At 38.9% G+C, this 12047-nt stretch overlaps 1 protein-coding gene across 2 annotated transcripts in view; it reads left to right on the plus strand.

Moving 5' to 3' along the window:
* Window positions 1-12047, plus strand: part of evlb (Enah/Vasp-like b) — a 45690-nt gene that overhangs the window by 30967 nt on the left and 2676 nt on the right. For both annotated transcript variants that reach the window (XM_063002268.1, XM_063002267.1), the window contains exons 4-6: window positions 5025-5088; window positions 9542-9627; window positions 9760-10034. In XM_063002268.1, the coding sequence (XP_062858338.1) occupies window positions 5025-5088; window positions 9542-9627; window positions 9760-10034 (425 nt within the window). The remainder of the gene's footprint in view (window positions 1-5024; window positions 5089-9541; window positions 9628-9759; window positions 10035-12047) is intronic.

Below are 12047 nucleotides of genomic sequence, written 5' to 3' on the forward strand. Positions count from 1 at the left end.
CCATGGGCATAAATATGAAATTGTCCCCTTTCCTCCATTGCAGCTATAACAGCCTCAACTCTTCTGGGATGGTTTTATAATAATTTGTAATGCTTCTCTGTGTACATTGGGATGTTCAAACTGAATCATCTTTTACCTTAAAAATACTGGAGAACTTCTCTTCCCTATAAATAGTTGAATGCTATTATCCCAGCAAATACTTGTGTAGATCTGCAGTTTAATGCAGAGCAATACATACATGCCTACTAACCCTTAGTCTGGGCATTGAGCCTACACAGCCACCTGGGAATCACAGGGCCCTCAAATAGCAGCCATTGTAAACTACATTACATGTGGTATTAGTGAACTAATTTTAGAAAAAAACATCAAAACATGAAGGTTTGTTGTGTATAAAAGAGAGAATTAAAAGGTTTGAATAAAGATACACTGATCAGCCAAAACATTAAAACCATCTCCTTGTTTCTACACTCACTGTCCATTTTATCAGCTCCACTTACCATATAGAAGCACTTTGTAGTTCTACAATTACTGACTGTAGTCCATCTGTTTCTCTACATACTTTTTAACCTGCTTTTACTCTGTTCTTCAATGGCCAGGACCCCTACAGGACCACCACAGAGCAGGTATTATTTAGGTGGTGGATCATTCTCAGCACTGCAGTGACAATGACATGGTGGTGGTTTGTTAGTGTGTGTTGTGCTGGTATGAGTGGATCAGACACAGCAGTGCTGCTGGAGTTTTTAAATACCATGTCCACTCACTGTCCACTCTATTAGACACTCCGACCTAGTTGGTCCACCTTGTAGATGTAAAGTCAAAGACGATCGCTCATCTATTGCTGCTGTTTGAGTTGGTCTTCTTTTAGACCTTCATCAGTGGTCACAGGATGCTGCCCACGGGGAGCTCTGTTGGCTGGATATATTTTTGGTTGGTGGACTATTCTCAGTCCAGCAGTGACAATGAGGTTTTTAAAAACTCCAGCAGCGCTGCTGTGTCTTATCCACTCATGCCAGCACAACACACACTAACACACCACCACCATGTCAGTGTCACTGCAGTGCTGAGAATAATCCACCACCTAAATAATACCTGCTCTGTGGTGGTCCTGACCATTGATGAAGAGCATGAAAGGGGGCTAATAAAGCATATAGAGAAACAGATGGACTACAGTCAGTAATTGTAGAACTACAAAGTGCTTCTATATGGTAAGTGGAGCTGATCAAATGGACAATGTGTATAGAAACAAGGAGGTGGTTTTAATGTTATGGCTGATCGGTGTATTATACTGTATTATACAGGGTTGAACAGTAATGTTCCTAAAAATTAGGTATTACATTTATTATCATCAGTCTGAGTATCAGCAGTGCTGTTGGATGTTCGGGCATCTTTACAGACATGAAAAATGTTTTTGTAAGCATAAATAAAATACACATTTACATTTATGGCAGAGATGCTTTTATTGAAAGCGATTTGCAGTTATGACAATACAATTCAAGCAATTGAGGGTCAAGGGCCTTCCTCAAGGGCCTAACAGTGGCAGCGTGGCAGTGGGGGGGCTTGAACTGGCAGCCTTCTGATTATTAGTCCAGTACTTTAGCCACTGACCTACCAGTGCCCACACCTTTTTAAAATTGCTGATATAATGGCATGACTTTGTGTACCCCTATTGCTGTTTGGTAAGTAATGAGAATGCAGCTAAACAAACAGACAGGCCACTGAATGATATTTTGTGCTCTCTAATTCTGTGTTTAATTTCATGTTTATATTTGAACATATTTACCTTGTACACTTCAGATATAATCTTTACAATGTACCACACTCAGTATTACTCCACCTAGATGTTTATATTTTGCCCAGTTTGCATGATTGTAATGATCTTCAGATGTTTTTAATTAAATCTGATGTATTACTGCGTGTTGGGCTGGCATGCTCATGTCAGCGTTTCCTTGGCACCTCACTTGTGCATAGCTGAAGATATTCTCAAAAATGCTTATGGGGTGACATTAAGAAGAAGGGAAACTACATTTCAAAAATAATCATATTTATGAGGACAGAGCCTCAGGCACCTGCTATTTGTCATGTTTATTTTCACACTTCTTCCAAATTTAATACCAGTTAATGACAGTAATAAGGACGACAGCCACAGTGAGGCTGTATAGAGATAAATTGGAGGTGGCCCTTCTAAGTTATTAACGGAGGAGTGTTTTCCCAGTACAGAGCTAATCTTAATTAAACTGAGTGCTTGGAGGAGTGCTCCCCTGGGCTCTGTACTAGACTCTGCATGACTTTTTTTCTTTCTCTTGTTAGAACAGAATAAAAGATAAAAATGAAGACAAAGATCTAAAGACAGAAGAAAGACACTTGTAAGAGCTGTAAGAGAATAATTATGAATAATTAGGGTGCAATATGCAATAGGGTGTAATACATTTTAGAAAGATAGGAACACATGCTGATTTCTGTATGTAGCGTATTCTCAAGGTTATCCAAATTTGTCCTTTTTGGAAATCAGGTCATGAACATTGAATAGAGAGAAACCAAGTTCCTGCTATTCTTTCCAGGTTGCCTGTCTCTTTTTGAATATATACAGGGCTGGAGATACAATTTTCACCTCCCTTTAAAAGCACATGGGGGCGGCACGGTGGCTAAGTGGGTAGCACTGTCGCCTCACAGCAAGAAGGTCCTGGGTTCGACCCTGGGTTGGGCGGTCCGGGTCCTTTCTGTGTGGAGTTTGCATGATCTGTAATGGGTTGGTGCCCTGTCCAGGTTGACCTCCATTTGTGCTGCAAGTGGTTTTTCATGAAAGAAAAGATATAATTTAAGATAGGTATATATTCTAAAGATATAAGTAAGAGGCTCAGAGAAACATGAACCAGTCAGGGTTCACTACCCTGCTGCTACACTGCTGCTACACTGCTGGTGTGAGGTTACCCCACCGAGAAACAGGAAACCTGCAGGGAGAAGAGTAGGGACCCAGAGAGGAAAAGAAGGAGAAAAGAAAAGAGAAAGAGAAGGGATGAAGGACCCAAGTACACTATGATCAGCAGTGAGTTGATCTGCGGTTGTCTCTGTATTTGTCAAGGTCGGATTTTCTTCTTCAAGATGTCCTGTAGGTACTGCTCTTCTTTTCTACCTCTACATCCCCATTTCTCTGGTCCTGACAGTGTAGCAGAATGATGTGTACTGATGGATCGTGGCTGTTGAGTTTTGATGGCGAGAGGCATTCTGTGTAGGATATATATTTATTATTCTGGAACTAATATAGGACAATCTACACTGCCTAGTACAACAGTTGTCCAGGAAAAAATAAGCAGTTTTATTAGCAAACAGCAGCAATGATATCATATGTATATTTTATTAATAATCGTATAGGTGTATGTCTTGCATTATGTCTTGCATTATTGTTAAATAAATTAACAATATATGCTATAAGTATAATTTTGTGCCATGCTTTAATTGCACCTAGCAGGTTTTTGAACTGAAACATTTAAAGAATGGTTAACACACCTGAATAATTTGGAAGTGAAAAAGATAATGAAAATATAATTAGATCACATTAACATGCTGGTAGCAGCTCTGTTTACATAATGTTTCTGTTCTGTCTGTGTTAAAGAAATCAAACTTCTTAAGCTATAGACAGTACAGTATGTAGCACATGCTTGCATTTGTCATAATGAAAGTGAGTTTGTAATTGGTGATATTGAGTACTGAGAGGTCAGATCAGGTTCCATTGTTTTATGTGTTGATGTGAAAAGTTTATTTTATAAACAAAACATGTTTAATTGAAAATATTCTTCTTTAATCTAGAAATAATTTTAAAAATAGATTTTTAGATTTGCAAAAAATATATTATTAACCACAACTGTATTGCCAAAAGTCTGTTAAGACCCTTAACATGACTTCCAATATCATAGATGTTATTAGAAAGCTGATACTTCTTTGTTGTACCATAATTTTTTTTTAATGCACTTCCCCATTTTCCTCCAGATTTTAGCGCGTCCAATTTATACCCAATTGCGTAATGCTTCCTCTTTACTGGTGCTGACCCCGACACGTGTGCAGTAGCCGACTGTATCTTTTTACCTGCATGAGGCGAGCTCATATGCCGATCAGCTTTGTGCACCGAGAGCCACACCCTGATCAGCATTATTCCTCGAGTCTGTGCAGACGCCATCAATCAGCCAGCAGAGGTCATAATTTGCTCAGTTATGAGGAGTCCGTATCCGGCTTGTCCTACCCTATGAACAATAGCCAATCGTTGATCATGCAGCCGCCCAGCCCAGCCAGATGGCAGAGCTGAGATTCGATATGATGTATTCAAAATCTCGGATCTGGTGTGCTGCGCAACCTGAGCGGCTGTTGTACTATAATTTTTAAGTACAAAAATTATCTGCAATTTTCTTAATTTGTATTAAATGAAAGTGTAATTATATCAAAGACAAAAATAACTAATACTAGAAAATGAAATGTTATAGGCATGGATGTTTCCCAAGTACTGAGGCTGGGGGTTGAAAATATTGTGCATGGATGTTTGTCAAGCACACTAAATGTTTTTCATTTAAACTTAAAATTATATTTGTTCTGAAGTTAAGATGGTAATTAAACTGTTAATTAAAGGAAGAATTCTGACTCGGTTAGAAGATAAACTACTAAATGGATCATGTTTTCTTACCACAACAATAGTATCAAAAGTTGTTGGCCATTTAGTAGGGCAGTGTTTTCATTTAGAATGTGTAGTGGAGTGAAGATATGTTTATAACATCACTAACAGAAGAAATGTGATCAAACCAGTTTAGCTTTGTGTTTTTCAGATGCTGTTTTCTTATTGTCTCATATAAGCACCGCTTTGATCACATTGTTTTAATCATTCTGTTTTATCATGTTTTGCTTTAAATGCCAAGCCTAATTGTTATGGTTGGCATTCTTTCTTCATAACAAGACACAAAGGACTTGCTGTGATGTCTATTTTTTTCTTCTACACAACAAACTGCAGTGATCACAATTCTCTTTCTTTTATCTTTATTCAGGTCCAATAGTTCAGCGGCAAGTACAGAACGGCCCCACCTCAGAAGAACTGGAGGTGCAAAGGAGGTAAAATTAAACTTAAAAGGCTTAGTGCTTTATCCCTGTGTAAGACTTCTGTGGGGCCAAATATCACGATTAATGCAAATTAAGAGACATTACCATCTACAAATATGGTCAGTGTTAATGGCTGCACAATGACGGCTAAAGATTATTTTGCTACACATAATAACGAGTATTACAATTATTCAGGCAGTTTAGAAACATTCATTCAGGTTGCCAGTCCATCACAGCTTTATATTATTTCATATATAATTTTAACATTGGTTTTAAATACACAGAAAGCAGCCTTTCCCCCCTTGGTGAACCTTATAAGTCTATAATATTTTATGTATGTACTGTATGTTTGAATGTATGTATGTAGTTCTTGAAATCAGAGTAAGACTGCTCTCTAGTTTTATTAATTAATTTAATGTGTTTAATTAACTTAACGTTAATGTTATATAATGTTATAATGTTATAAAACATTGAGCAAGCCAATTAATCACAAATAAAATACGCTTAATTGTAAAGTCCTAGTGTGTTCACAAACAATGTCTCTGGATTTACATCAGCATCACTGTATATAGGTGCTAGATAGAGCCCCGCACCTGGAAGGTTTTGAGCAAATAACTGATTATGCAGGATGCTTAACCAAGGAAGAACAATACTGTAGCTAAAGAGCTAAACACCACAAAAAAAATATGACAAAGGTAAAAGGTGGCTAAAATAAAAGAAACTATCAAACGTATTGAAGGGAATCTGAAATCAAACCTCCAGAAAAGAGTGAATGGGCAAATGAAAGAGAACTAAAACTAGTTCTCACTAACGGTCCAGCTAGTCAGTCCACCGGCGTTCCAAACAGGTTCTAAAAAAAAGATCTGTGCCTTCATGGCAGGTAGGCATGATAATGTCATCTGCTCCCCCTGCTATGCTAAACAGAAGCTGGGCCTGTTACGATTATGTTCAGTTGTAAATCAAGATGTTTTTGTTTCAATAGCGTATAAAATGATGAATAATTGATGATTGAGTTTTTTTAAGAAGGTGGGAGTGGAGTATTTATGGAGACATTTGTATATTCTCTTTAATACACAATATACTGAGTGTATTTAGTTACTTATTAAATAATATTACTGATTAAAAGTCACTGACTGAGCAAAACAAATGAAGCATGCATAAACACACTTGTGCACTGGCACATACAGTGGGGCCAAAAAGTATTTAGTCAGCCACTGATTGTACAAGTTCTCCTACTTAGAAAGATGAGAGAGGTCTGTAATTTCATCATAGGTACACTTCAACTATGAGAGACAAAATGAGAAAAAAAATCCAGGAAATCACATTGTAGTATTTTTAAAGAATTTATTTGTAAATTATGGTGGAAAATAAGTATTTGGTCACCCACAAACAAGCAAGATTTCTGGCTCTCACAGACCTGTAACTTCTTCTTTAAGAAGCTCTTCTGTCCTCCACTCGTTACCTGTATTAATGGCACCTGTTTGACATCGTTATCTGTATAAAAGACACCTGTCCACAGCCTCAAACAGTCAACCATGGCCAAGACCAAAGAGCTGTCGAAGGACACCAGGAAGAAAATTGTAGACCTGCACCAGGCTGGGAAGAGTGAATCTACTATAGGCAAGCAGGTTGGTGTGAATAAATCAACTGTGGGAGCAATGTAAGAAAATGGAAGACATACAAGACCATTGATAATCTCCCTCGATCCCTTGGGGTCAAAATGATCATGAGAACGGTGAGCAAAATATCCCAGAACTACACGGAGGGACCTGATGAATGACCTGCAGAGAGCTGGGACCAAAGTAACAAAGGCTACCATCAGTAACACACTACACCGAGAGGGACTCAAATCCTGCAGTGCCAGGCGTGTCCCCCTGCTTAAGCCAGTACATGTCCAGGCCCGTCTGAGGTTTGCCAGAGAGCTTATGGATGATCCAGAAGAGGATTGGGAGAATATCATGTGTTCAGATGAAACCAAAATTGAACTTTTTGGTAAAAACTCAACTTGTCGTGTTTGGAGGAAGAAGAAGAACCCAAGAACACCATACCTACTGTGAAGCATGGGGGTGGAAACATCATGCTTTGGGGCTGTTTTTCTGCAAAGGGGACAGGACGACTGATCCGTGTTAAGGGAAGAATGAACGGGACCATGTATCGTGAGATTTTAAGCCAAAACCTCCTTCCATCAGTGAGAGCATTGAAGATGGAACGTGGCTGGGTTTTCCAGCATGACAATGATCCCAAACACACCGCTCGGGCAACGAAGGAGTGGCTCCATGAAAAGCATTTCAAGGTCCTGGAGTGGCCTAGCCAGTCTATAGACCTCAACCCCATAGAAAATTTGTGGAGTCCGTGTTGCCCAGCGACAGCCCCAAAACATCACTGCTCTAGAGGAGATCTGCATGGAGGAATGGGCCAAAATACCAGCTACAGTGTGTGCAAACCTGGTGAAGACTTACAGGAAACGTTTGACCTCTGTCATTGCCAACAAAGGTTATGTTACAAAGTATTGAGTTGAACTTTTGTTATTGACCAAATACTTATTTTCCACCATAATTTACAAATAAATTCTTTAAAAATCCTACAATGTGATTTCATTGTTTTTTCATTTTGTCTCTCATAGTTGAAGTGTACCTATGATGAAAATTACAGACCTCTCTCATCTTTCTAAGTAGGAGAACTTGCACAATCAGTGACTGACTAAATACTTTTTGGCCCCACTGTATAAATGCACCTGAGTGTCATTTTTTGTGTGCATATGTATGAAAACATTTTCTCATTTTGTATGTCAGTTTTACGATGTTCAAATCCATAAAATGTATAATAAAAATTTATTATAAACATGACCTTGGAGTTGAGAATCGCTGAGTTTTGTCTTGACTGAGACTTGATTATTAGTTCCTTGGCTACAACACAGAAGCACCAAAATAGAAAACATGATGACAGCGCAAAGATGTAGATCTAAGATGTGGCATATTTCCACAAAGTCTGCTGTGTCATCTTTTTAGCAGTAGCAGCGTGTAACTGGAAAATTCCATGTCTCTATTTTTATCATCTCAGTTGTTAGAAAAATGATTTAGTAAGGGCCTCAGGGGGTATGATACAAAATAACATCTGTTTAAAACTGATTGCAAAAACGACTGTTTAATAATGTTGGCAGTGTCCTTGATACATTACTCTTTAAAAGCTTTACACCCTACTTTACATGAATCATAGTCACAACCTTTGTTTAATCAATTTAAACATTCATTTTTAAAACAGAATTTTTTCAGTAAAGACTGAAAGGAAGACAACTGTATTTCTTGAAAAAATAATAACAATCAACAATCTTTAGTACCATCTTTTGTCTACCAATTATTAGTTTACCAAGTCATACATACCCCAAATAAATTACATGTATTTTTTCATATAAAACAATAAATAATAAAAGTTATCCTATAACAAGCAAAGTAAATTATTTTTGATGTTAAAGTTTAGCCTTATCCTAAAGCCAGCCAAATTTTACCAGCTGTTTACCCTGGTCAGAGTTCTCCAGTTTCATTGGAATCACTGAGCACAATGTAACAACACATAGCCAAACATGTCTGTATTTAGATGCTCAACCAGCCAATAACAATGCTGAGGATTTGAACCATGGATCCCAATGTTATTAGGCTAGTGAAATTTACTGTTGTTCGTGCCACCTGAACAACCTACAACCAGTGGTTTTCTTCTTGATTATTTTCATTTATATTTCCTTAACTTGATAAAGCAGTCTGTCCTGACCAGGATAAACCAGTGGTAAAACAGACAATGAATGAAAAAATGAATGAATGAATGAATGAATGAATGAATGAATGAATGAATGAATAAAAAAATAAATGAATGAATAAAAAAATAAATGAATGAATGAATGTTTAATTCTTTAACTTGTATGTTGAAATGGCTGATTGGTGAACACTGCCTTCAGTCATAGCCCCTGAGTTTTGCTGTCACAAAAGCCTCTTTAGTTATTGGCCTAAAAGTTTGTAAGTCAATTAGATTCCCAGGCAGTGTGGCTGTAATTTAAAAATTTCTTGATTTTTATGATGGACTGTGCTGTAAGGGAAGTTTGCTACCTATAAGATGGTCTAGTATTCTTCTTAACATCTGTTCTGTAATAAGACCAAATGCCTGACATGTTTTGAACTCCTTTATGACTTAAATTTTAGTTGTTCTCTGGACAGTGTCTACCATACTGATAAACCTTTTCTATAAAAACAACTGCTGATCCACACATTTCTTACACAAAATATGTAAAACTACATCATTCTTTTTATGTTTGACAAATATGAGGCAACTGGAAAGTCAATGTCAGGAGCATGTTCCATCCCAGTGTTTCTTCTTAATGCTGAGGTCTGATTTCATGACAGTAATTCCACTGTAATGATCTTTATTCTTTATTATAATGTGCATTCTGTGCTCTGCTCTGTGTGTAACTTTGCAGGCAGATGGAGATGCAACAACAGCAACAACAGCAGCAGCAACAAATGCAGGCACATATTGAGAGAGAGCGACGGACATCCAACTCAGGTAGAAAATCTCTCACAGTTAAAAACGATCACAAAGTAATATAATAGTGCACGAGGAGTGCATTTTTCTCTCATATTCTTTTGTTTTCTTTCTTTGCTTTACCATCTGTCTCCTATTTTTTTCTCTTGGCAGGTTCCCCATTTCAGGGACACCCTGTGGTGCTCTCAGTGGCACCTCCAAGTGTAGCACAACCCGCCATGTCAATGGGAGGGCAGTGTCCACCACCGCCTCCTCCTCCTGCACCACCTGGACCTCCACCTCCCTCGGCAGGCGCTCCTCCACCTCCTCCACCCCCATTACCTCTGGGTGGAGGGGGTTATGGGGGTCACCATCATCACGAGGAAGCACAAGCACCCACCGGGCTTGCCGCGATGATTGCTGGAGCCAAACTGCGGCGAGTGCAAAGGGTGGGTTTGAACTTTGATGTCTTTGTTGTTTATTGTGATACATTAAAACAAATTATGATTTATAAATATTATATTATATTATATTTGCAAGTCTTGCTGCAAAAAGCATATATTTTGATGCTTGACTGAAAGTCAGTGGAGGCATTCCTGTGTGTAGTTGTCATGGGCATCCTTTATGTTCTTGAGTTTTCTATTGGTGGCAGGAAGCATTTTGTGTTTTTTGACAGTACCAGTTTGCCTGGTTCTCCAGTCTTGTTCTCTTGTGAGCATTTGGGTTGTAACTCGCTTGCGGACTGAGTAACTGGTGTACAGTGGGGCCAAAAAGTATTTAGTCAGCCACTGACTGTGCAAGTTCTCCTACTTAGAAAGATGAGAGAGGTCTGTCATTTTCATCATAGGTACACTTCAACTATTAGAGACAAAATGAAAAAAAAAAATCCAGGAAATCACATTATAGGATTTTTTAAGAATTTATTTGTAAATTATGGTGGAAAATAAGTATTTGGTCAAATACAAAAGTTCAACTCAATACTTTGTAACATAACCTTTGTTGGCAATGACAGAGGTCAAACACACTGTAGCTGGTATTTTGGCCCATTCCTCCATGCAGATCTCCTCTAGAGCAGTGATGTTTTGGAGCTGTCGCTGGGCAACACGGACTCCACAAATTTTCTATGGGGTTGAGGTCTGGAGACTGGCTAGGCCACTCCAGGACCTTGAAATGCTTTTTACGGAGCCACTCCTTCGTTGCCCGAGCGGTGTGTTTGGGATCATTGTCATGCTGGAAGACCCAGCCACGTTCCATCTTCAATTCTCTCACTGATGGAAGGAGGTTTTGGCTTAAAATCTCGTGATACATGGCCCCGTTCATTCTTCCCTTAACACGGATCAGTCGTCCTGTCCCCTTTGCAGAAAAACAGCCCCAAAGCATGATGTTTCCACCCCCATGCTTCACAGTAGATATGGTGTTCTTGGGTTCTTCTTCTTCCTCCAAACACGACGAGTTGAGTTTTTACCAAAAAGTTCCATTTTGGTTTCATCTGAACACATGATATTCTCCCAATCCTCTTCTGGATCATCCATATGCTCTCTGGCAAACTTCAGACGGGCCTGGACATGTACTGGCTTAAGCAGGGGGACACGCCTGGCACTGCAGGATTTGAGTCCCTCTCGGCACAGTGTGTTACTGATGGTACCTTTGTTACTTTGGTCCCAGCTCTCTGCAGGTCATTCATCAGGTCCCTCCGTGTAGTTCTGGGATTTTTGCTCACCGTTCTCATGATCATTTTGACCCCACGGGATGAAATCTTGCGTGGGGCCCCAGATTGAGGGAGATTATCAATGGTCTTGTATGTCTTCCATTTTCTTACAGTTGCTCCCACAGTTGATTTATTCACACCAACCTGCTTGCCTATAGTAGATTCACTCTTCCCAGCCTGGTGCAGGTCTACAATTTTCTTCCTGGTGTCCTTCGACAGCTCTTTGGTCTTGGCCATGGTTGAGTTTGGAGTCTAACTGTTTGAGGCTGTGAACAGGTGTCTTTTATACAGATAACGAGGTGAAACAGGTGCCATTAATACAGGTAACGAGTGGAGGACAGAAGAGCTTCTTAAAGAAGAAGTTACAGGTCTGTGAGAGCCAGAAATCTTGCTTGTTTGTGGGTGACCAAATACTTATTTTCCACCATAATTTACAAATAAATTCTTTAAAAATCCTACAATGTGATTTCCTGGATTTTTGTTTTCTCATTTTGTCTCTCATAGTTTGTCTCTCTATGATGAAAATTACAGACCTCTCTCATCATTCTAAGTAGGAGAACCTGCACAATCAGTGACTGACTAAATACTTTTTGGCCCCACTGTAGCTGCACTCAAGTGCACTTTGTTCTCTCCACTGAGGCTGTTTTTTCTGTGTTTCCATGCAATATTCTAATGCACAACATAGTCATTCTGTAAGATCAAACGCTTCATCATTGTAAAACTGCTTGTTCTAAACTAAGATGTACAAAATGAG

This window comes from Trichomycterus rosablanca, chromosome 9, assembly GCF_030014385.1.
Source record: "Trichomycterus rosablanca isolate fTriRos1 chromosome 9, fTriRos1.hap1, whole genome shotgun sequence".
NCBI classification, from domain to species: Eukaryota; Metazoa; Chordata; class Actinopteri; order Siluriformes; family Trichomycteridae; genus Trichomycterus; species Trichomycterus rosablanca.